The following is a 25,955-nucleotide window of genomic DNA, read 5'->3' on the forward strand; positions in this document are numbered from 1 at the left end:
CAAAGATAATTTGAGAGATAGTTTTGGGGTCAAGTAGAATTTATTCCAAATCGAATGGAAAGCATCGAATTAAAACAAAATTTCAAAACCCTAGCCCTCTGACAGCTGTGCAGCGAGTACTTATTTTATCACTCTATAAATACACACACCCGCTCACAGCCGTCATCTGCCTGCAAGGGCTTAAACCCTAGGCCCCAAATCCGCCGAACAACAACCCTAGAGTTCGCAGGGCTTTAACACTCTTTCATCTCTCAATCTTAGAGTTCGTAGTCTATATAAGTATTTCTCTGATATGTTTGGTTCATCATATTGCTCTTTGTTTAATTGTTTAAAAGTTCTAAATTTGCATAAACGGTTTTATTTGTCCGTTGGAATTGCAGTTTGCGTTTCCATTGATCAAATTGTTTGGTGGTTAAATTGAAGAGCAAGTAAGAATTGGGCAACTTTGCCGAGGTGATATACTTATGTTGATCGCCTCTTTTCCCTGTTGCCTATATTGTGAAATGTCAAGCTTGGAGCTATATTGAATGGTATTAGCATTTTTTATTTTGATACCAGTCACCTCTAGCATGACTAAATTTCTTCATCTTGCTTAATTAATCTTTAACAAACCATTGTGAATCATGTATGCATAATCAAGTTTGCATTTTTAGTGATCAGATCATTTTATTGTACTTTTTGATCTGAAGAAGTTTGGCTGGGATCATGATTACCTATATGACGAGGATGTTAATGGCTATGGATTTATATCCAATGATGCTTTCATTGTCATAGTTACACTGATAGGGCATCATGTTTCACTGTTCTATTAGGTCTTTTTTCCTTTGCACATGTTAAGTTGATTTTTTTAGAATATTTGTTACTCGCCTTGCTCAATATTGGAGTTTGAAATGGCCTCTTTGTGCTTAGAATGTATACAATTTGCTTTTGAGTCTCGAAGTTAGATTGGTTCAAATTTATTATGTGTCTTGCGCAATTTCATGGTGTCCAAAATATAGTCTTGCAAAGTTAGGTTCTAGATACTGTTTTAGGGCATTTATTTTGTGAGTCCCATATCTTGTGATTTTCCAATGGGAGTATGGGACAAAGGTCCAAATGTTAGATACTATTATAAATGAACATATACTGAAAGAAACTTGAATCACGAGGAACCTGATCTCGTAACAATGGAAGCATTACTTAATCTGATCCTAATGCTTCTGTTGTTACGAGGTCAAGTTCCTCGTGATTCAAGTCTCTTTCAGTTTATGTTAGTTTAACAGTAATTCTTGAGGTTACTCCTACATATGGTTGAAGAATTGGCTTAGCACATTTCTTTACAAGATTTGCAGCTCTCAACACCTGAGGTGGGTACCACATGAAGAAGAATAAAGGCTGAAGATGCATCCTCTCAAGTTTCGACCATTTGTCTCTTTTGCCATCTTAACAAAGATGATGTTCCATATTTATTTTTGTTGACATTTCCTAGTTCTCTTTTACCCTTGTAGCCTTGTTTACACTAAAATCTATTTCATTATTTTTAAAGGTTATAATTCCTTAAATTTCATTTGTAGTTTTTAACTGATGTGGAGCTCAAGTTTTTTTTTTTTTTTTTTTTTTTTTTTTTGGCATTTTGCATTTTGCACAGAATTGTTTTACACTCGGTATGCCCAGAACAAGAATTTTTGTTAAATGTAAATGACCACATAAGCAACCATGTCTAATACGACTAATAAATATTTGTATTGTTGACAAGTGAATTCCAATTTTTAGGAGTATTGTAGTCTTTGTGACAATTATATTTTTTAAAATTGTCCTATGTTATCACTACGCCCTTGCCCTAATTCCAAACTGGTGAAGGCTTCCAGGGGGACCATTGAGTCCTATGTCTCTCCCTTTGACATACTTCACCTTGCTCTTAACAACAGGGCACTTGCAAGTTGGTTCAGAACTACCAGAGAAGAGAAGATTTGTATTGCAATAGCGTTAAAAGCACATAATATTACATGCCGAAGTTTGCAGAACTTAAGTTTTGTACTCATAACTATTAGGAGCAGGTATTGAAGTGCGCAAAAGTGAGAAATCTATGGGGATATTGGAATTGTACTTTGGTTTTTTTTAGCTTTGTTTTGATCAATGTTGCGGAAGGCGCTAGTGAACTACATATGTTATAGAAAAATATTGAAGAGGAGCAACCGAGCAAACAAAAAATACCACTCAACCGAGTTTGGTGTTGACTCAGCCTAGCTGAGCGGCATCCAACTCGGTGCTTAGTCGACCAACCAACTAAAAGTTGCATAGGGCTGAAACTACTTTGTTCTAAGGACGCCTAGGTTGATATTTACAACATTAGCTTTGATACGGAAATGTTAACACAATAGGATACAGGTGACTAATACAAGAAAGAAGAACAGAAATATAAACATAAACATACATATATACATATTTTGAAAGTACAACAATGCAAAAGTAATTGACTAATACCGTAGTAAAGTTTATTCACCTATACCTCTTGAAGGGACGAATTTCAGTCTATTCACCTTTACCGGAGTAGTAAAACAGTGTAAATGAATATGACAAAAAAAAAAATGTTAACTAAAACTTTTTTACTAAGTTGCTATTGTAACGTGAAAGCCACATTTAACCTAACTTGCAGAGTCAATAAAAACCGCACCAACTTAACATATCTTATTGTAATGTTCGGTCAAACTAATTTATTTGATTTTTTTTTTGTATAATTTAATAGCGCTTTTAATGTAAATTTCTAAACATATAAATTTTGTATATTAATATTAAACTTAATATTATGATGAATTAAATTAATAATAACTTCAATTAAATATCGTTAATTGTACCTAACACATAAAATAGAACAAAGAGAGTAATAAAATTTACAAGTAAAAAGGGAAGCTTATTTAACCATATATATATATATATATATATATATATATATATATATATATATATATATATATATATATATATATATAATTAGATAAATTATCGAGTGTCAAATATTAGCTCTTTACAAACATTGAAAAGTCAGGTAAACAAAATTTACTAGCGAAATAATCTAAACATAAAAAATATAAAGCCAGAATTAACTAAAAATAAAATATACCAAAATTAACCAAGTAACATGACTAAATAGATTTTTTTTTCAACGTGTTGCAAAATTGCACCACCTCAGAGTGCATTAGTACTATTCTTTCTCACATCACATTTAGAAATTAGAATGCAGTAATTTGGTTAGATGGCAACATGGTATTACTACATTTCTATGTCAAATGCTCATCGAAACAAACCAAATTATACTTTTCACTCATCAGTTTGCAATGGATAATCTCAATGTATGATCCTCCTTGTGCCTCAAAAAACCACGACACCGAGGGATCATTATTTACAGTATATGACAATCCCCACATTTTTACTGCATGTGGAGGCACTGGGGAGAAATTATGAAACACGAAAGAATTACAATCAAGCTACTCTCATGAATTGACACCAGAAAAACCCAACACATATTCCGTAATTGTAAGCTGCAACTGTATCTCACTCCAGAGAATGCAAAAATAATATGGGGTCGACAAAAACTTCAAAACTCACCTGGACACCAAGGGAATTATAACAGGTAAAATGATTTCAGTACTCAAGTATGCACAACTGCACAAAATAGTTGGTATATGTAAGCTTGTTTATATCACAAGAAGCGGTGCATAAAAAGAATGTCTCAGAACAAAAGGTGACACTCAGAGACGTGAAGTGTTTGTTGGACAACTCACCTCCACCATCCCTTCATCCTTCACCCTCCATGGGATCATGAGAAAGCTAGCGAACCTTACACAAGAATTCCAACCAAAAAATTCACAAAAATATTGGCCTATGGCATTTTCAATGCTTGTTTTACTTGCGCAAGGACCGATGGGTGCATTTTACCAATCGCTGCATTAAAAGACTCTCCATGAAGAGCTGAACATGTCTGAAGATTGTCTCTCACTGAGTTCTCTAGAGAAATCTGATTGATCGGATCTGAGAATTTAATCTACGAGAACACATGTTTTAGCAATTAATTTTGATAAAATTGGCATTCAGCTTTAAGTAGAGTAGTAGCATACACCAGTTACCTGTCTCCTCCTCAATTCTTTGCTTGGAAAATTTGGCCTGCTAGAACTAATGTTGTCGCTGCTGTCATTTCACAAAGTAGTTTCAAATATATAGGAGAGCAAGAATTATTTGTGACAAGTTCAAGAGCCAATTAAGAGCTTATTAGATCTTACCTGGACTCTTCTTCAGTTAGGTCATCCTCACCTCCCCCCAGTATTACACTCGTACAGACACTAGAATTCAATCAAATGCATTAGTTTTGAATTATTTATATATAAAACCAGAAAATATGCAGCAATGAATCAAAATAAAAGCTGAGTAAATACCTTAGAATTTGTTCGAGTTTATCTAGTACTTGAGGCAGCCTTAATGTCAAAATTATAGAAAGGGCTAAACTAATTGTCTTCTTCTGATGAGAAGCCACATTGTCAGCCTGTGACAGTTTCAGAAAGTAACAAGAAATAAAAAATTTTAGAGCTTTGGGTATAGGCAGTAGTCTCAAATGCAAAACTCAACTGCATCCACTGCTACTGCTTTTATTTAAATTTTAAACTTGTGCTCCTTCTGACCTTGTCAAGCCATATGTCAACCAGGCAAAGAAGAATATTTTCTTCTGAAGGGAAACCGGCTTTCTGAAGACTCGATGAGAGTGAGGGTTCAGACGTTAATTGCCCAAGATAATTTGTATTCATGACCAAAATCCTTGCCAGTAGAGCTGCTGCAGATGCTTTTACAGCCGTCTTGGAAGGATCGTGATCATCTCCTCCAGTCAAGCATATGACAATTAATTTCTAGCAATATTGAGTGGCAGGATAAATTAATAACACTATCCCAGAAAACAAAATTCATGATAGCACTTATAGATGCTTACAGAAAGAAAAGAAGACAGACAATGTGAAGAAAAATAATTACCTGCAGACTGGTGCTGATTAGTTGAGGCACTTCCACCGGAAAACACTGTAATATTGGAAAAGCATTACATCTGTTTATCGTTCTAATTGAATTATCTGTCTTATTGGAATTTTAAAATTGAGAACAATTACCACAAGTTAAGAGCTTATTCTGGGTAATAAAAACTAAGGTCCATGGGTAGAAAAGGATATTTCACTTCAACTGTAAGGCTTTTTTTTTTTTTTTATTAACCTTCAATTGTTAAATACAGAAGCATATAAAACTGTTACTGCCAATACACTTATATGGCAGGGCATGAAACATATAACTACTTTGCATATCTTAATCACAAGAGTTAAAAAAGAATTCAAATATCAAGGAATGATTAACTACCTGAACCAGAATATCGACCACGGGAAGTGTTGAAAGCAGCCCACGGTCATTGACATTTCCAACCACCAGATCAAGAAATTTAGTGATACTTGAAGTGTGCATACTAAGAAATTCCCTTCCACCCAAAATTATATAGTCCTCAATAATATTTGCAGCAACCTAGAAGTCATGAAACATCAGTATTGTACATTAAATAAACAAAGTTGCTAAGTTTGCCTTTCAAACCTTCAAGTGATCAAAACTTCTTTCCAGAATTTCCACTAAACAAGGAAAACATCCAAGTAGTTCTGATACCATTGATGGAGCATTAATAAGTGTGGCTTCCCATAACTGCGTTATTGTAGCCAGAATCAGTTGCATACTATTCCAGTCTGTGATTGAACAATAGTAGTGAGGGAACAAACCTGCATGCCATCTTCAAGTAGCTCATCAGGGCTATCTACATTAATCACACTTCGTAAAATTGGCAACAAAGTATTGTAAAAGATGGGTGACTGATAACCAAGAGCTACCACAAAATTTTTCAGTGCAGTAAGAAGCTGAATCTGCAAAAGACTTTCACCAGAAGATTCCTCCCAGGCCTAATTAAGTACAGAAATCATTAAAAGCAGCATAAGTAAATCTCACATGTTAATTAGAAAAGAATCACAGAACAAATGACACTCTCTGGTGGCATCAAAATTTTTTATCCTTATGAATATATTCTGAATAAATAAATGCATCAGCATTTTCCAAATAAATAAGTAACCATATCAGGATGGAGAATGAGGCTCTTCAAGTACATTTACACAGATTTCTAACTGTCACCAATTATCCATTATATTTTATTGGATCCCACTAATGATAGCATCAGCAGTTGGGTAAATGTACAGAACTAAGATTTCAATGAAACTTCATCAGATAAGGAGATAGGATATAGTCATAAGTCTTAAAAACAAGCTTTAAACATTATATACTCAATGTGCAGTCCTGATCTATAAATAGTCTGATGATATTTACCAGAAAATAAACAAATAGATAAGTTGTCACCTAATACAGAGAAAAAGGCTTTGCTGTCAACTTTAAATGAATAACATCAGATTAGAGAACTATAAAGAAAACTTAAAACACACCTTCTGGAAAAACACCACCAACTTGTTTGCAAATGGAATAATTTCAGTAATGTGAGCTACAAGAGCAGAGATTGTATTCAAAACCTGAACCTGAAAATTTCAAGGAAAAATAAAACATTGGTGATAGTATTATTCTCCAAAGCAACAAGTGCAGAAGAAAAGTAGAGTTAGGATAGAGATAAAAGCATAGAGTTGATTTACAATAAGACTAAGCATGATCCACACAATATGCAAATGAATCAGAGAAATATAGAACATAATGAAAGGGCAAAATGTACCAAGGTCAATGCTGCAATTCAAGAGTCGGGGGGGAAAACTATCTACTGGTACCAAAATATCATAAATCATGGGCAAAAGACTGGAACGTACTTCATATAGTATCATTAAAGAGTCAAAGGAACATTTACTGGCATACCTTGGAGTCAAATTCTTGTACTTCATCTATCAATTTGAAGCATAAATCCCAACAAATGGGAAGAAGATCTGAAAATTCTGGCTCGTTAAAGTTTGCATCTTCAATATGAAAATACAAGGAACGACACGCTGCCAGCTAAAAGCATAAATACAGAGGATGAATCAGAGCAAACTTGTATTAAAGAAAATGTTTATAAAAAATGCAGCTTCTTGAATCATGAATAGAGAATAAATAATATACCAACAAAATAAATAAATAAACCAAAAGCTAAGAATCACTGCTAAATAGAAAAGTAGCATACCCTGACACATAAATCTCCATCCTGAAGCAATTTAATCAGAGAACAGTACACAGCTCGCCTGGTATCATCTTTAATCTGTGAACAAAGCATATGCATTAAAATAAATGTATCAGAAGACTTTGACTTAAGAAAAAGAAACTCATTCTTATCTAGCATAGAAGTAATATTACCTCTGAAACCCATTGTCCAAGGATCAATGCAACTTTTCTGTGTATGATCCGCATATTTGGGTGGTCATTTGTAAGCTCGATAGATAATGCACCATTGAACCTGCATAAAGTTTTGTAGAATATAATTGTATCCATTGTGCATTATATCAGTTAGAGGTTTTTTGGCTTTTTTTTTTTTTTTTTTTTTTGCTTTTTTTAACAAATATTTTACAACCTGTTCAAAGTTACACAAGGCTTTTCTCCAGAGGATTGTTTAAAAGTTTCTACACTAACAATAAGAACATAATAAGAAGTATAGAAATAGAAAATATGGTCCACAAGTTTCACAGGTCAAATATACTAGTATAAAGTATAGCCTCAGATATGAGCCTATTTGAAAACCAAAGAACCAGAATACAAGTACTAATTGTGAAACCTAAAACAACACATAGATCATTAGAATGCAAAACTCCAAATATCAACTGCAAGAAAATGCACATACCAGTCTTTAAAGCTCAGAAGATTTGAAAGCTCGTAATAAACATATGCAGCAGCACCATAAGCAGCATCCTTAAGTAGTAATGCTGGTGCTATTTCATTGACTGAAAAAGGACAGCCATTCATAGCTTCTTGCAGTATAGAGAGCACAACAGGTCCTAGCAGCTAAAAATATCAACACCAAATATATGTTAATTGTTTTCTCAACAAATTGAGAACTTCCCTATAAGACTCCACAAAGTTAAACACAAAGGATCAAGTAGAATGTACCTGACTATGATTTTCAAACAAAACAATATATAGCGCTTCAGCACATGGCCTTAGTTTTTCTGACCATAGAACTGAATCCTGCTCATGATGAAATAACTCAGGATTCTGGTACCACTCTGACAAATCACTTGCTGTCAGAACAAAGTACCTGTTTGAGGAAAATTTGAAAATTTTGAACACAATCAACGGATTAGATAAGAGGAATGAAATTAAGAAACAAGCATGCAGAATTTAATTAACAAAATGGAGTCATCCCCCTACATGAAAATTTTGTTATTTCTTGATCATTTTTCCCTTTTAGGCTTAGGGGAAATTTGGATGCTGGAGCTGGAATTTTCTTGACTTTTTATCCAGGTGTACAGAGTATATCACAAGAAATATACTCCATAATTAGAAAATTTGAATTAAATTGAGGGAAATAAAAATGGCTGAATTACTTGTTAGGGACATTATATACCTAGGTATAGAGTGTGATGGTTTCACAGAAAATTCTAATCTGGCAGTTGGATCAACATAGCAAGATTAACTGCTGAATAAGAGTGATGTGAGCAAAATATTTGTTTATTAATCAGAACTCAGATGGCTTGACATGTGTTTAAGCCAATCCTTTTTCAGCAGAAAGCATCAAACATAGTCAACTATAAATGTTTACCCAGATTAAGTCAGTTCTCATATTTCGACACATTTGAGGGGATGAGGGAGATGAGATTCAAACCCAAGGATAATGCCTAGAATTGAATTTAGCCTACCACCGGGCTAAACCTGGAACCCCAGTTTATATACTTGATTAAAGGGGGAAAAAGGAAAGAAGTTGATATAGATAGAAAACTTGATTATAGAGCTTTATCCTCACTCACCTCCTGATAAGGACATTACATAGCAGTATTACCCTGTCATGAGAAAAAAGAGAAGCAAGGAGCCTGGCAACAGAACTAGAAATGTTTTTCTTCATCTGCTCAAATGTGTTCCCATTTTCATCCACCACACGTCCAGTCAAGGTTGTCTTGTACTCTTTACATTCCAAAACGGTTTTCAACATTATCATACATTGAATCAAGAATTGTTCAAAGGACATTATATGTGGGTCTGGATCTACAATTGTTTTAACACAGGAATCAATAATGGGTTGCAGAACGCATTTATCCCCGAATGAATAAGGGTGCCGCTGCTGAACTGCAACTAAAATTTTCATTAACTTTGTACATGCCTGCTTTACAAAGTTCCAGAATTTTGGATGTTGCTCTTGGAAAGAGGAATCTGCAGATTAAGTTTTTTTTTTTTTCTCTCAGAACACAATTTCAAGTTTGAAACAAATATTTATAGCACAACGATGTGAAAACTGAAATGTTATTTTTGACAATGAATCAGAAGTAAATTCTTACAAAATGGAATAAATGACTGAATGGCATTCAAAAGCACTGGAGAGACCTCTTTTACATGCCGGACCTCCTTGAAAAGAGGAAAATACAGTAAGTTAATTTACTAGCATGATTTAACAAGCAATACCATAAAGCAGGGAAAATGAAACCACAAAGGTCGAATGACAAAGCTCAGTAGTCAGTACCTGCAAGGTCTTTGCATCGCTTGGAAAGCCAGAAATTACCAACTGACGAACTATCTTGGAACACAAAAACCATCTCTCACAAGTTAGGTAAAGATCATCATGACACAATTTAGAGGTATTTGTGCCAAAGTTTTGGGCAAGGGCTGAGAAACCATGAAGTATAGTCTGAACATCAGTCTGCCAAAGATGCCAGCAGTATTCAAAGAATTGTGTTGATATCTGCCCAGTGAAATCAGAAGATCGTCAATAGAATGGTCATAAAAAGAGGCCCAGTCTCTGTTTGGTTCAAAGCACAAGACAATCAAAATTCATTATAGAAAAGAAAAACATGACAGGGATCTTAACTATTCTGCTCAAGTTTTATTCAATATAAAAATGATAAAATGAATGAGCTCAATTACTGACAGCAAAATGGTGGAAAAAATCAGAAAATCAACAGAGCCTAAAAATTTGAGACAATGAGAGTATGTATACTACAAAGTTCATCACAAACACCCACTGATTCTGGTTTTGTAAAACTGACAGTGTGCATGAAAACACAGAACACAGACACAGTGCGCATGAAAATACAAAATAAAGACAATAGTCACATAACAACCCCTACCTCAGCAAAGTTCCTTTGGTCTGAAGCAAGACGCTTTGTAGACAACTCCTTCAGAGTGCGGAAAATAATCATGAAAATTCTGTGGGAAGTTAAAATATCAGCCGATTGAAGTTGTTGTGCTAAACTGGAAAAGAGATCTGGCCTGTACAGGAATTTTAATATTGGCATCAGGCACACAGGAAAAATAATTCAAAATATTGAAAGGTCAAGATATCTAAAATACACTTATAACTGTAATATGCAAAGGTTAAATATGCAGTACGCATAGAACATAAAGACAAATTAAGTCTTTAGTTAAGGAATCTCAAGGTGATAATCTCTCAATGATGACTTGTGAGACTCAAAAAGCCCAAAATCTCATTGGACAGGCCATAAAAGTTAGACTAACCTTCCATCAAATAGTCATCAAAATCAACAAAAACATTTTTTAAATGCAAGTGTTACCATTAGGTTGAAATCACTGAATCCCTTCCCCAGAAGACCATGTTGTTTAACATGAAAAATCTCTCTATTCTTAAACACTATATTGAAAATTCTTCTTCACAAGACCCAATTATAAACTAAAACTTCTAGGTAGAATGCATACCATTCTCTGGGATAGTCGATGCGAGCAATTTTTGAAACGATAACCGATAAAGTAAGGGCAACCTGTATTAAATCCACATGCCATTTGAGATTAGAAATAAGCTTCTCTAAGTAGAAAGAGTATATGGACCCGTAGAACATAAGTGAATGAAAAAGCATTTGCCCGAAAAGACGAGAGGAGCAATGGATCACCTTAGAAATCAAAGCAAACTGAAAATAAGATTGACAGTGTTCCAATAATGTGTATATGAATAAGCTACTAACAGATTCAGTATAAATTTATATCAAAACAGCACTACCTGGTAATTCTCTTCTCTCAAGTGTGCCAAAAGTTTTTGTCTTAAATATAACTTCTCTTCACTGCTAATTCCCCTGCAAAGATTTTCCAGATACAGTTCTAGCTTAGAAAAAAGAACGTCAATGTTAATCAATATCATTTGTGATGAAAGCATGAAACAGAGAGGAATTAAAAATTTGTAGCATTTTGCACTTTAAGGAAAAGTAAAATGATAATAAGAAGTAAACATGGTGTGAAGGAGAATTTAAAAACAAAACAAAAACAAAAACAAAAAAAAAAAAACAAAAACAAAAAAAAAAACAAATACAAAAACAAAAACAAAAAAAAAAAAAGAAAAACAAATTTTACATTTTTGCATTGTAAAACAATGTATAGTGTATACTCCATAATGTATATTGCATCCAAGGAAAATTACAACTTCTGAAAGCTTTGTGTGAACCATATCACTTTGAAGAGCAGCAATCAACTTTGGAGTAGTAAAAAGTTGTTAAGACTTCTGACAAAATACATCAACAAATTTAATTTTCAGTCACAGAAGTGAGAACTCCTACCTCCTATCTCTTTTCTCTTGGTATGCAAAAATGTATGTATAACATTTTGATATTTATAGCTGAATTTAGCTATACATTTTCACAAAAGGAAGCAGCTGGCAATTGTGCACAGAATGAACTCAAGCAATAAACATTAGCAGAAATGGCGACAAACAAACAGACAGCAACACTTACATTGAGTCGCGCTTGTTCCTCCAATATCTGTTAATGCTGTTCTTAAAGTACACAGATGCCATTAATCGAACATCCCCTTGAGCTGTTAAATCCTTGGCCGCGATGACTTCCTAAACCAATAAACAGTTCCATTGCATATGCCTCAGTTCTCACTTACAGATTATACTTGTTTGGCATACATACACGCGCATAAACCCAAAATACGAAGAAGATAGAGTTTGAAAACCATACCATGAGGCAGGAGCAAAAACCGGGGCGGCTCTCAGACTGAGCGAGAGCGGCCTCAGCTGGCTTGCGCACGCTCTGGTCGGCGCTCAGTGAGTTGGTTAGCAGCGAGTACATCGCTGGCAAGTCGGCGGCCGATAGCGCCATAGCTACTCTCCGATACGCAACCAATCTGTCAATCGAGGGGTAACACAATCCGTGTATTCGGTGCCAGGATCGGATAGTGACGCTGAGTCGAATCGGCGAGTGGAGAAAATGGAAGTGTTGCGAGGGGTTTTACGGACGGCGAAAATGGCGGTGGTTGGGTGGTGAGGAGGATGAGAGAGAAGGTGATGAGTGATGGTACGGTGGCTTGGTTTATTTGTTGGCTCCGGCGAAGGCAGGCAAAAGGGCGTATGTGTTATACGAGTATAGAACCCCTCAGGCTCAGGTGAGAGGGGCTGAGAGTCTGAACAGAAATGATGGGTTGTGGGCTGTGGCTTCTACGTGCGCCGTTTATGTTTTTATGCCTCTTCAACGTAGTCAACAACTGGCACCCTTTTCTTTTTCCTCTTTTTTGTTTTTCTTATATTTTGGTTGGAAATTGGAATGGTGGATGGGGACTTTGGCAAATTTCTTTCTTCTCAAAATTTGAATGCCTAACAGGTTTTCTTATATCCCCGTAGCAGAATATTTAGAATGATGTAAATAATAGTAATTCAGTTAAATTTTATTTTTTATGGGCAAATTTTTTTTGTAATATTAGTGTCGTAAAGATTTATTTGTTAGTGTTACCAATTACGTAACTATTTTTTACTTGCAATACAAACAGAGGCGGAGCTACATTGAAGACAGTTGTCCCCTTCTCCCCACCCCCTCCCCCTATATAACCCGTGTGTGTGTATATATATATATATATATATATATATATATAGAGAGAGAGAGAGAGAGTTCAGGTTTTTAAGTATAAGGATAAGCAAACAAATAAAAATTAATAAAAGATGAGTTAGCTCAGCTAGAAAGACACACGTTTGACATTATGAAGGTCAAGGGATTCAATTGTTATATGACTTAATCATAGTTTTATGGCATTTTACTAACTATTGTTAATAATGAGCCTATTGCTTCAACACAATTTCATATATATATATATATATATATATATATATATATATATATATATATATATATATATATATATATATATATATATATATAACATTTTTTTATATTAATAATAAGATGTGTAATTTATAATGTATTTTGTATTTTAACTATTTTATCAAATTAATTATGTTTCATATTTTGTTATTAATATTTTTATAAAGTTTTGATATGTTTTATTTTTTACTCATATCCAATAATATTTATGACTATACTTCTATAAGTGTTTCAATTTTTTTTTTTTTCAAATTATCTCTTTTGTTGTAATGTTCCGCCCTCCAGTGAACAAAATTTTTGGCTTCACCCATGAATACAAAACCTCTAATTTTCAACCGTGAGCCTTGAAATATTAAACGACTTTTTGTTTATACGAATATAAGAATGGTAACAAAAGTGATACTTTATTTATTTATTATTTTAAAAAATTTTAAAATTACATTTTTATCAAAAATGGTGAGCTTTAGTTTCATTTATTTTTCTCTCTTTTTTTTTAAGACAAATATTCTTTTGTTTCTTCCTTATATGATTCATTTAACACAATGAATGAGTAGTTGAGTTGTACACAACGGATTTTATTTTTGATGTATCCGATGAGTGGTGCAAGGTTTTGCAGTGCTAACTAGTCTTTCTTATGATGTTAATATATGTTATTTGTGACGAGTCCAATAAATTTGAAAGATTAGCAAAGAAAGTAAGAAAACATACTCTATATGTGCCTCATTAATCATTTGTAGCACTATGAGCTATAATCTCATTACATCTCTTTCTCTACTTTCAATTTCACTTTCATTTTGAAAAAACTTCTTTCAATAAAATTTGTATTGTAAGTGTCAAACCATAATAAACTCCCATTTGTGCCCCAAATTTCTAAAAATCTTAAGAGCATTTTCAAGAGTTGAATTTTTTTTCTTTGGTTTCAATGCCAAAGTACGATATAGAAAGAAGAGATAAGAGGAAAAAAAGAAAAAGAAAAAGTCATATTTATGCACCCAACAACTGCATGCACTGCACGATAGTGAACGAAACGCGCAAGCTATGTGACAACTTCTTTTTTTTTTTTCCCATTCAGTGAGTCCCACAAAAATTTGATATTTACATAATAAAAAACTAAGAACCTCCCCCTCTCCCCAATTATCCAAAAACCCCACCCAAATTTTTAATATCTACAAAAAACACATTATTTGTGTACTGAATGTATATTATACACATAATATTTTTTTTAGTACTACTGACTCTATTACAATGTATTATTTGTTCAAATCTACTTTCTCAACTTATTGAAACACAAAAAGTCAATACTGCCCTCACTAAGGCTCAAACTCATGACCTCCCACTTGATAGAGTCACTTCATGCCATTAGACTACAAGGTCATTGGCATTATACAAAATATTATATTTTTACTACTTAAATAATATATTTTTCCTTAATATAGTGTATTAAAAATACATTATTTATGTACTAAATGTACATTATTTGATACAAAATAATGTACTTACAATACTTAAATAACGTACTTTCAAATAATGTACTTTTTATCTACATGCAATAATAATTGATATTTGACCTAGTTAGGTGTTTTTTTGGGTGATTTATCATGATTATAACTTCACCTAATGTGAGCACAACCCAAATGGTCTCAACCCATAAAATCTTGACCAATGGAACTTTTATAGCATAGTGACCCATAAGGCTATGGCCCAACAAGCTTAGTTAAACACACACCATCATCAACCATTATGAATTGTTACTCTCATATTTAATCTAAATATGGATGCTAATTGTCATTCAATCACATCATATTTCACATGGAAAAGGTATAAATAGACCATTGAACTATTTGGGGATAACAATTAAGCCACTGAACTCGAATAAGCTCTAAATTCATTCATGAACCTGAGAAAAGATGTAATTAGCATTTTTAACAGTTTAACAACCGATTTGAGTTGCCATGTATATATTTTATTATTTTTATTATCCTACTAAGCATTTGACCATCTTCCCGGATGCCATGTTTTCCGAATTCCCTGACGTGTCGGGTATTATATTTAAAAATAATTTTTAAAATTTATTTTAATAATTTTAAATAAAATAATTATTTAAAAAATTAAAATAAATAAAATAATTATTTTGAAATTGAAAAAAAAAAACAAAAAAACAACCATGGTCGGAGATGAGGCGATCCCCACTGCTTCTTCTCCAGCTGGCCATGGAGACGAGAGGGGACCCCTTCTCTCCGCCTAGCCACAAAGATGAAGGGTCGGCCATGGAAACCAAGGGGTCCCCTTCGTCTCCAGCAAGGCTGGTTTTTTGTTTTTTTTTTTTTTGTTTTTTTTTTTCAAAATAATTATTTTTTTTATTTTTTAAACAAACAATTATTTTATTTGACATTATTAAAATAAATTTTAAAAATTATTTTTAAAATACAGTACCCGTCAGAAAATAAAATCAGGAAAAATGACATCCAGAAAGATTGTCAAATGCTTAGTAGGATAATAAAAATAATAAAATATAAAATAAATATACACATGGCAACTCAAACCTGTTGTTAACCTACTAAAAATGCTAATTGCATTTTTTTTTTTCAAGTTTATGGATGAATTTGGAGTTTATTTGAATTTGGTGACTTAATTGCTATCCCCCAAATAGTTCAATGACATATCTGTACTTTTTCCAATTTTCATATTTGTCAAATGGCTTTTTTAATAAATTGAATTTCTTTTTATATTTTTATTTTGTCAAAAGTTTACATTCATTGTTTTATTTATCAAATATGCCAATTTTTGTATAATAAATTAATCTTTGTATATCTTTGCCCACAGACTTTACTTAATAGTCAATATTGTGAATGTTCTAATGGGTATATAAAATATTTTTTGTGTAATCATGTGTATTAATAAGTTTTTGAGTTATTTTTGTTTTAGTTAATTCAATTTATTATCATAGATTTATAGGTGACAGTCTACTTTTAGTTTTTTTTTTTTTTTTTTTTAAATATCAGAACATCCCCTTTTGGTCTTTGTATTATTGTGGCATTACCATTGTTGGTTCTCCATCAACAAAATCGTTGAAATGTCATTAAATACAAGGACATTTTGATCTTTTTAATACATAGTGTGTTGATCCGTTATTTTTTTTTTTTATGTTTATCAATTTGAAAAAAAAAAAAATCATAATTGAAGACTGAAATGCCATTATATTTAATGGCATTCCAACTGTTTTGTTGATATAGGATTTAAAAAAAATGGTCATGCCACAATAATACTAGGATCAAAAAGGGATGTTTTGGAAAGAAAAAAAAGTGGGCTAAAAGTGAATTGTCACCTATAAATCCATGACCAAAAATGAAATTAACTCCTTTTTTTTATTTTTTTTTATACAATCATAAGATATTTGTAAATGTATCATATTTTTGTAATCTCTTTATGTACAAACTTTAGTAATGAATTATTATTATTATTATTATTATTATTATTATTATTATTATTATTATTATTATTATTATTGACTTAACTTATTCTAATGTATTTTATAGCATTGTAACCGTATCAATAATAATGGCCATTTTGTTGCTGTTGTTGTTATCATCACATTCAAATTAGTAAACACAAAAACAAAAACAAAAACAAAAACAAAAAAAAAAACAAAAAAAAAAAAAAAAACAAAAAAACTCATGACATTCCTTTTTTTTTTTTTTTTTTTTTTTTTAAGGAAAAAAATTATGTTTGCAACCCTTTTCTCATTCGTGGTAAGGATTAAAATATAATAATATTTACTTAATTTAATTTGTTTCTTTTGACTATTAAAAAATGTGAAAGATATATTTTCGAGTCTTCATCATTAATACAAAATTATCTTAAGAGTGTATTATATCTTTTTGTTTAACTCAAACATTCTTCATTGAAACACAAAATTTATTTTTCTATTCCAAAACTATATTGCTTAAATTAAGAATTATGTGTTATTGTATGTTATAATCTACTATGTATTTGACCAAAATTGTATCCGCCTTTGAGATATAAATGCAAAAAATTGTTATCTAATCAATTTTATAAGAAAAATATAGCACTTAAAAATATAAAGGAGAATTCATTTATTTTAAGATTAAATTATTAGGACATAATTTATATTTACTTTTACCAACTTATAAATGATCACTGTAAGAAGCCTAATTATTACGACACAATTTTTATTTTCAAACTATCGACCCAGTGACGGAGCCAGGATTTGTTGGTGTGGGGGGCTATTCACAATTTGAAAGAGAATAATTAAATACATTAATATTCATTTAACATAGTCCAAAATACATCATTATATTATAAAGTCTTGAGGGTAAAATTTCTCCACCAACTTGCAAACATCATCAATTCTAAATGATCAAGAGCCGTGAGCCGTCAGTCCACAAGGAATCACCATTAACCAAAGAGCAAACATTTCTTAAATATGGGTAGTTCACATATAAACATTGTCAGAACCCTTTAAACAAATTCAAATCAAAAGTGTGGATCAATAAGAAAAAAATTCATTAATTTTAGAAAAATGAATCTGGGAAACAAAAAAAGAATAAGAAATATGAAGCCTTTTAGACAATATGTGATTGTGTATGTTCAAGAAGAAGAAATCATATTCTTGGCAAGGCCAGTTGCGAATCAAATGGCAAATTATGCTGTGGAACCGTGTCTACCTTGTAAGGTGGACATTGTTCCAAAACTATTCATAATTATGAATATATAGTTCAAAAGTTATGAACATATAGTTCTATAATTATGAACATAGAGTTGTGAACATAATTATGAACATATAATTCTGTAGTTATGAATATAAAGATTCAATAATTGTGAATATGAAGTTCAAAAATTATGAATATATAGCTTTATATTTATGAATACATAGTTCTGTAATTATGAACATAGAGTTCCGTAATTGTGAATATAAAGTTTAATAATTATGAATATGAAGTTCAAAAATTATGAATATATAACTTTATAATTATAAACATATAGTTCAGTAATTATGAATATAAAATTGTGTCCACAACATAACTATTGGAATCAAATAAGATTTTGAAATCTTAGCCTGAAAGTTTTTGTTTGGAGAATAAAAATACTTTGGTGAGGGGCGAAGGGGCTACAAACAATAATAATATACTACTAATAATTTTTTTTGGAGGGGGGAGGGGGGCCAAGGGCCCAAAGCCCCAATTACCTTGTTCCTCTAAATCTTTTGCCAATACCAGTGTTAATAAAAGAAATTTTCTTTGGGGGGGCCAAGGCCCCTGTATTTAGCATGTCCGTCCGTCCCTGTATCTACCACAATATTATTCTTTATTACTTCGTATATGTGTTACTTTTTATTACAAGATGATACTACTTATTTTGATTATATTAAAAATAATCATACATATATGTGATTTATGTTCATATGATAACACCTTCCAACATGAAAATACGAGAACACATCATGATTGTCCATAAATATATTTTAATGGTTTTGTTTTCTTTTTGTTATATTTGTTTTCATAATTAATTTACATGTGTGAAGTTGTAATTGTGTGTGCCTTTAAAATTGTATTAATTTTTAATGCATATGTTAGAACTTTTTTTTTTTTTTTTGAAAACACATATGTTAAAACTTGTAATTATGGTAGAATTACAATTTGTCTATTAGGATTTTGACTTGCATGAATGCTTCAGGATTCCTTTGGGATTCCTTTGGAACTCCATGCATTGCAGCACTGTAATCCAAGAATCACCTCCAAAACTTGTAGCAACCAAATGAGGAGGGGAAACAGTCGAGGCACTCCACGAGGGTTGGAGAGGCTGCCGTAACGCCACCTCCGCCACTCCGGCGGGCTCCTGACGATTGGGAATTAGTTTGGTAGGGATTAAAGATCTTATTGAGAAAAATTATTCAGTTTGGTAGGGATTAAAGATCTTATTGAGAAAAATTATACACCAATATTACTGAGTTCAACATCCTGTCATTGGAGTCGCAAATTTATTGGAAAGTATCGCGAAACATTGGAAAAATTTTTGAACAAATTCGCCTATTAGAGAGAATCCCATCAAGAATAAGTTTAGTGGTTTAGGATGATGTGTGCATTTGTTTGGTGCATTGTAATTTTTTTTTTTTAGTTGCTCGTGGTAAGGTAAGTCTTTGAATTTTTATTATTATTATTTTTTTTGTGTTAGTACAGTGTTCCTTTTCTTTTATTCGGTGGGAGTGTGGTGCGTGGTTGGGGCCTTGGGGAGGAATGTATGGTTGTTACTGCGTAGTGTGCACTTGTTTAGTCCGATTTGTGCATTGTTTAGGTGGTTTTTGTGCATTCTTATGGGTTCCGGTACGGAGCTGGGTGGGGGGCAGCTGCGGACGTTATTGGAGGTGTTATTGGTTCTTGGTTTTTCAGTAGGTTGAGAAAATATATGAATAGATACTACAATGTAATAAGGTCAGTAACATTAAAAAAAAAAAAAATTAATACTACTATTTTTTAAAAATATATTCGAAAGTTTTTAACGCATCACACAAAATAAATTCTAAAATCCTATTGGTCCAAAGTCGTGGAACTCTTTTGACCTGCCACGTATACACAGAATCATCTGGAATTTCCGACAAGCGAAATATATTAATTGCGACCCCATTCTCCGTTAATTGTCTGTAAAACTTTACACTTCAGAAATTCGCCGGGAACTACAATTGGAGCTAGGACGAGGATCGGAATCATTGCAGTCACTGCTTATTAGACCAGGCCATGAGGACGCGATTAATATCAGCTGCAATTCTATTTGCATTTGCATTATCTCTGTTTAGCATAGAATCAAAAACCCTTGATCCTTACAAGGCAAGTCACTTTGATCTATCCCTGTTTTCGTGTTTTCCTCCTTCGCATTCATATTGCCTTAATTCCTATGAATGGCGTTTGTTTAGTTTAATTTCCGAATTTCTTTTGTTGCTGGTGCGCAAATGAGAAAATTCTGTCTCTTAACTGACGGTATAGGAGCTTTTTAGAGAGAAAATCGAAGAATATATATCTCATTTTCAGTAATATATGCTTGTACGGTGGAATTTATGTTTATATTACCTAGACACTAGGTGATGCGATTGTATTGAATAGTATATTGTACAGGAATTGCATATTTTGTTCCAGGAGAGAAGAAATTAGTAACTTTGTTTAAATTCCTGGAAGAAAATTTGCTTTACATATTGCTATCTCAATATTTATCATTTTAATTTCATGAATTTGCTTGACTGAAAATCTGAAATAGGGAAAAAATGAATGATTGAGGGGGATTGGGGGTGCCAATGCCTTCTCTCATTGCAACCGAGTGGATTCTGCAACAATCTTGTTTTGTACTGTGTTAGTGTGACCAATAGCGGCTTCAGAAGGAATAAGCATTTTGGAAGAACTAGCAAGAATAATACTCTGTCTAAGATTTCATGTTCATTTCTACATTCTGATTTGATATACTTCAATATTTTAATTGGAAAAAAGCAATGCTATTTTGCATAATTGGTTTTGAATGAATTTAAAATAAAGATACTTCAAAAAAGACATGTAGAACAAACAGAATTCATTAATGCAGATGGATGTGTTCCCGGTCATAGGAATATAGGATTACTCATAGCTGAAAACCTTTTCCTCATTATCCAGGCATGTGACTAATCAGGCAAAGACCATGATCCTTTTCTGATATGAAATTCCTATAGCTGCAAAGTATTAATTATATAAATTTCTTAGTAATTGTTACTACTAATACTAATAGTATCATTGCTGAGTTCAGTATTTACATCTCCTTGCTTATTTTTTTTTTCTTTTATTTTGTATTAGGTGCTTGGGGTTGACAAAAATGCAAGTCAACGGGAGATTCAGAAAGCTTTCCATAAGTATGTGCTTTTTGTGCTTCTTCTTTCTTATTATTGAGCTCCTTTTATTTTTTTATTTTCAGTTTGTGTATCCTATATAAGGGAATATAACTGAATGTTATTTTCTTCCAGTTTTTGTTTCCCGTGACATGCTTAGCTGTAATCATGTTTTCTTTTTTTTTTTTTTTTTTTTTTTTTTTTTTTTTTTTTTTTTTTTCTTTTTTTTTTTCTTTTTTTTTTTTTCTCTTTTGGCAGGCTTTCCCTGAAATATCACCCAGATAAAAACAAAGAAAAGGGGGCACAAGAGAAGTTTTCTGAGATTAATAATGGTACATTGGCATTTAATATTTTCTATCTGAACAACTTTCCCACAGCCAAAAGAGGGATTTGTTGAAAAAAATCAAACAGTTGGTATTATTTGAGTTTTCTATTAATTGAATCAATGTGGATATTTGTGATGCTGATGATTCTTTGACTTGCTTAAGAATTAAAATCCTTCCATTGCTATTTTTAGGAATATTAGCATTAACCTCATACCATCTCTTATCTTCTATCTATTTGAATTTATATCTTTATCTCTAGGCCACGTATCTCTTTCTTTCTTTCTTTTTTTTCCCTAGCAAATATGATAAACCCTATAAATTGTCATTTTCCTTTTTTGTTTTTTGGTTGAGATGCTGATTTGTGGTTTCTATTCAATCATTTCAGCATATGATATTCTTTCTGATGAAGAAAAGAGGAAGAACTATGACCTCTATGGAGATGAGAAGGGAGCTCCTGGGTTTGCTGGTGGAAGTGGTGGAGACCATGGTGAATATACATATTTCACAAGTGGACCAGGACAAAATGGGTTTAATTTCAAGCCTGGCAGTTGGCAAAATATGGGTGGACAAGGAGGTTCAAAATCATTTTCGTTTTCTTTTAGTGGTGCTGGTAGCCAAGGAGGCTCCTTTGGTTTTGGGTTGGATGATATGTTCACCAACTTCTTTGGAGGTGGCATGGGAGGTGGAAGTCAATCTGGTGGTTTTAGTAGTTCAGGGAGGTCTCAGTCTGGAACAAGGAGTACTGTGAAGAGTATCCCTTCTATAAATTCAGAAACATACAGGAACGAAATAGCTGATAAAGGCATAACTTGGCTCTTATTATCTTATACATCAAATGTAAAAGATGTTGAATCTTATGAATCTATTATAGGTGAAGTTGCCAGCTCACTACAAGGAGTGCTGAAGGTACTTTTCTTTTTTTTTTTTTGGAGGAGGGGGTGTTGGTGAAGGGGAGGTTTAGTTATCATTGACAGTGTATGCCTATTATCTGGTATGTTTACTAAAATGATTTGTCTAATAACAGGTAGGAAAGGTAAATTGCAAAACTGATGCATCTCTTTGCAAGGAGCTTGGCATACATCCTCGCAATGCACCAAAACTGTTTATTTATTCCTTTAAATCATTGGAAACCGGTTCCATGTTAGAGTACCATGGTGATTTAGATGTTAAAAGCTTGAAAAGTTTCTGTCAAGAGCATCTGCCCAGATTCTCAAAACGTGTCAACTTGAATCACTTTGATTTTGCTTCCGAGGCTGCTGGAGGTTTACCAAAAGTGATGCTCCTCTCCACAAAAAAAGACACTCCGGTTATCTGGAGGGCTCTTAGTGGCTTGTATAGAAAACGTCTTGTTTTCTATGATGCAGAGGTAATGACATAATACTATTGTGATAATCTTTGATCAAGTTGTACAAGAATTCTTCAACTTCATTGATTTTTCTTATTCATATGATGTAATGAGTAGTAACAGATATCTTCATTTTGAACAGGTTCATGATGTTTCTGATCCAGCTGTGAAAAAGTTAGGGGTTGATGCTCTTCCAGCAGTTGTTGGCTGGCTGGCAAATAGGGAGAAGCATATTTTGAAGACTGGGATTTCCGTAAAAGACCTGAAATCTGCTATTCAAGATTTAAGTGGTTTACTAGAGAATTTTGAAAAGAAGAACAAGAAGGTAGGACCATCACAAGCTGAATCAGAGTTTAAACAAATCCCGCTTCTCACAGGATCAAACATAGATGATATTTGCGGGGAGAATTCTCCTGTCTGCATAATTGGTGTTTTCAGGTCCTCCAAATCAAGGGCTAAGCTCGAAAAGATTCTCTTGTCGGTAAGCCACTAAACTTTCTAGTTCAATTTAAAGGACTTTTAGTGCATTTTTTTCTCAAGCTATATAATAATATTTCTTTATCCTTTTAAGGTCTCCCAGAAATCTTTAGTGAGACGGCAGAACACTCCAAATGGTCGCAGAGATTCAATTTCCTATGCTCTTCTGGATGCTGCCAAGCAGGAGTCATTTTTAAAGGCATTTGACAAATCAGGCTTTAAATCCACAGATCGCCTCTTGCTTGCCTACAAACCGCGTAAAGGAAAGTTTGCGGTGCTTAAAGATGAAGTGACGGAAGAGGACGCAGAGAAATTTATAGGTGCTATACTTAGCGGGGACATTCATTTCTCCAAGACCAAACAAAATCCTTCAGCTCGATAACCCACCCACCCACCCACCCAACTAATTACAAGCCATATAGTGTAACAATTTCTTCATCCTCGCAAGCTAAGCTGATTAGAAGGCGCCATTATCGGGTTTTCATTTTTCACTTAAAATCCGTGTAATTTAGCAGTCGAGAAAGGTAAATATATATATGAATAGTGAGTATATGAAGTTTGCCGTTTAGTCATGGAAAATGTGATGCGCTTTCAGTAGTACAGTAAACTTTACTGTGGGCAAGTGTAATTTATCCCGCCAGATTGTTGCTTAAAGCTGAATTTGAATACCGCACCGCAGTTTGGGGGAACAGGCAGCAGTATGTGGAACGTGCATTGCGCCGAATTCTGTCCTTGTCGTTTGCATTTAGTCTTTATTATGTACGGAGAACTTAACGTGCATGCAACACACCCGCCCACTGCATTGTAGAAGCAAGAAACATGAAAATGAAAAAGAAGCAATAATGGTGCTTATTACATCAACATTAGTCCACAAGTGATTAGTTCAATAAAAATATAGGAAGAAGGGTTAAATGAGTCTTTAAACTTTACCTAATGTTGAAATAATTCAAATAAGCAAGAATGGAAAAAGAAAGTTTGTTGTCACTGTCTAAAAATAAGCTTGGGTAAAGTTCAATTAGCAGATAAAAAATTGTAAGACTAGCTCAAACTAAGAGGACAATATGCTACGCTTATAGAGTGTAAGATCAACCCTAGCTAACTGGTTCAAACTCAAACCAAGAAGTCATTAGACAACTCCAATTGCAAGAATCTAAAAAAAAATAAAATTACAAATAATTTGAATTTTATATATATATATATATATATATATATATATATATATATATATATATATATATATATATATATATATATATATACTCTGATTTTATTACAATGCAGTATCTGTTCATAACTACTTTCTCAACCTATTGAAGCACAAAGAGCCAATATTCGATCGCATAACCTCCCTTATAAGGGAGCAACTTAGTGCCATTAGACTACAAGATTGTTGTCTATATTTTTAATCTAATTACAAATTTTTTCAATTAATAAACTAGAACCATACACCATAGATCTCCAGTACAATCTTAGGTTGACAAACACTCTTTATGAACTTTAAGATAGCTCCACTCCCGAACATGTGACTTTGATGATTAATTGTATTATTTTTGCAAAACTAAAATAATTTTAAAATGCTTCTAGCAACTATATATACCTTTTCTTAATTTTATAATCAATAATATAATATTTTATCTTCTCAAGATAATTATTACTCAAAAGTATTTACATAGTTTTTGCGGATTTATATAGGTTGGAGGAAAGATGTAAGCGGAGAGAGATGAAAAATGAATTATTTCAAAACTTAGTTTAGGGGGTGTATTCAATCATCACTTTTGTAGAGTTTTAATGACTTTTAAAATGATAGATTTTAATAAACTTTGATTGACTTTTATAGAGTCAGTTCAAAACTTTATAAGACTCTATAAAAGTCTATATAAAAAACATTCATAGACTTTTATCAACTTTTTATTTTAAAAAGTCTACAAAAGTCATTGAGATTCTAGATTGAATACATCCTTACAAACTTTCAATAATTTTGAATTTTATGCCCGCATGGGTAGCTCAACTGGTCATAGAGGTGAAACTTTAGAATAATGACCAGGGATCGAGTCTCACCAGCGGCAGTGTGGGAGCAATCTCTCAAAGTGAGGGGGGCTCCTTGTGCGCAGTGAGCACCGGTCTAGCCTCTATGGTTCATGTTCAATTGAGTCACCATGATTTACATCCTCCCAAAATGCTCTGTTGGGCCGGGGTGTGGGGGGTCCTTAAGGTTGGGGTTCAGCCTTGGAATAATAATTTTGAATCTTATCATTTATAATTTTTTTACAAAACATTTATAATATATCATAAAATTCTTCTTATTATATAGTTTTTCACTCACAACAACATTCTCAACATTATTATTTTTATCTATAGTATGCTGAGACTTATATGCTAATTACTTATATATATTATTAATAAACATAAAAAAAAAATTATTTCATTATAAATTCATAACAATATTGAACAATAAAATTTATAATAAAAGAATTGATCAAATAAAATATTTAAAAATATAATTACAAGTTCCATAAAATAAAAAAAAATTAAAATCTAATATTAATATATATATATATATATATATATATATATATATATATATATATATATATATATATATATATAAACAAGCAATAATGAACTAAAAATAATATTATTTTGAATTTTTAGAGAAAGATTGTAAAGTTCAGGAGAGAGAAAAAAAATGGTAG

The 25,955-nt window shown here is 32.6% G+C and overlaps 2 protein-coding genes and 1 long non-coding RNA gene across 8 annotated transcripts; 2 read left to right on the forward strand and 1 right to left on the reverse strand.

The window, feature by feature from the left end:
- Positions 1 to 118: 118 nt before the first annotated feature.
- Positions 119 to 1,560, forward strand: LOC109159105. Of its 2 annotated transcripts, none has more exons than XR_002050496.1 (2): positions 119 to 279; positions 381 to 1,560. It is a non-coding gene; the product is annotated as an uncharacterized LOC109159105 (long non-coding RNA). The 2 variants fall into 2 exon arrangements; XR_002050497.1 differs by having other exon boundaries at positions 119 to 262.
- A 1,707-nt stretch (positions 1,561 to 3,267) lies between these two features.
- On the reverse strand, positions 3,268 to 12,633 carry LOC109159244 (importin-11). Of its 3 annotated transcripts, none has more exons than XM_019307339.1 (24): positions 12,120 to 12,633; positions 11,889 to 11,998; positions 11,165 to 11,237; positions 10,867 to 10,928; positions 10,281 to 10,422; positions 9,677 to 9,895; positions 9,495 to 9,561; positions 8,970 to 9,369; positions 8,113 to 8,260; positions 7,847 to 8,007; positions 7,366 to 7,465; positions 7,196 to 7,270; positions 6,895 to 7,029; positions 6,480 to 6,569; positions 5,772 to 5,948; positions 5,593 to 5,697; positions 5,368 to 5,526; positions 4,996 to 5,040; positions 4,653 to 4,874; positions 4,410 to 4,516; positions 4,257 to 4,316; positions 4,104 to 4,161; positions 3,762 to 4,021; positions 3,268 to 3,585 (listed from the first exon to the last, which is right to left on the reverse strand). In XM_019307339.1, exons 1-23 carry the CDS (start codon positions 12,258 to 12,260, stop codon positions 3,860 to 3,862), a joined length of 3,018 nt encoding a protein of 1,005 aa, XP_019162884.1. In that variant the 5' UTR covers positions 12,261 to 12,633; the 3' UTR covers positions 3,268 to 3,585; positions 3,762 to 3,859. The 3 variants fall into 3 exon arrangements, with proteins under 3 accessions (XP_019162884.1, XP_019162881.1, XP_019162882.1); XM_019307336.1 differs by having other exon boundaries at positions 4,104 to 4,164; positions 12,120 to 12,631; XM_019307337.1 differs by having other exon boundaries at positions 3,268 to 3,642; positions 4,104 to 4,164; positions 12,120 to 12,631.
- A 7,277-nt stretch (positions 12,634 to 19,910) lies between these two features.
- On the forward strand, positions 19,911 to 24,017 carry LOC109159298 (dnaJ protein ERDJ3A). Of its 3 annotated transcripts, XR_002050540.1 has the most exons (8): positions 19,911 to 20,095; positions 21,083 to 21,138; positions 21,373 to 21,446; positions 21,826 to 22,346; positions 22,465 to 22,806; positions 22,928 to 23,266; positions 23,357 to 23,703; positions 23,736 to 24,017. XR_002050540.1 is itself a non-coding variant. In XM_019307406.1 (7 exons), exons 1-7 carry the CDS (start codon positions 20,006 to 20,008, stop codon positions 23,642 to 23,644), a joined length of 1,710 nt encoding a protein of 569 aa, XP_019162951.1. In that variant the 5' UTR covers positions 19,911 to 20,005; the 3' UTR covers positions 23,645 to 24,017. The 3 variants fall into 3 exon arrangements, 2 of the variants coding, with proteins under 2 accessions (XP_019162951.1, XP_019162952.1); XM_019307406.1 differs by having other exon boundaries at positions 23,357 to 24,017; XM_019307407.1 differs by having other exon boundaries at positions 23,366 to 24,017.
- Positions 24,018 to 25,955: the final 1,938 nt, after the last annotated feature.

Source organism: Ipomoea nil, unplaced genomic scaffold, assembly GCF_001879475.1.
Source record: "Ipomoea nil cultivar Tokyo-kokei standard unplaced genomic scaffold, Asagao_1.1 scaffold2826, whole genome shotgun sequence".
NCBI classification, from domain to species: Eukaryota; Viridiplantae; Streptophyta; class Magnoliopsida; order Solanales; family Convolvulaceae; genus Ipomoea; species Ipomoea nil.

Bases quoted from the DNA above. Each gene is read 5' to 3' on its own strand.
- LOC109159244 (XM_019307336.1), bottom strand. From the start codon at position 12,260: ATGGCGCTATCGGCCGCCGACTTGCCAGCGATGTACTCGCTGCTAACC. The intron at 7,271-7,365 runs GTAATATTACTT...CTTTGTTCACAG, and splicing joins TTGGACAATGGGTTTCAGAG to ATTAAAGATGATACCAGGCG. The intron at 4,517-4,652 runs GTCAGAAGGAGC...AAACTGTCACAG, and splicing joins TTGACATATGGCTTGACAAG to GCTGACAATGTGGCTTCTCA.
- LOC109159298 (XM_019307406.1), top strand. From the start codon at position 20,006: ATGAGGACGCGATTAATATCAGCTGCAATTCTATTTGCATTTGCATTA. The intron at 20,096-21,082 runs GCAAGTCACTTT...ATTTTGTATTAG, and splicing joins AAACCCTTGATCCTTACAAG to GTGCTTGGGGTTGACAAAAA. The intron at 22,807-22,927 runs GTAATGACATAA...CATTTTGAACAG, and splicing joins TTGTTTTCTATGATGCAGAG to GTTCATGATGTTTCTGATCC.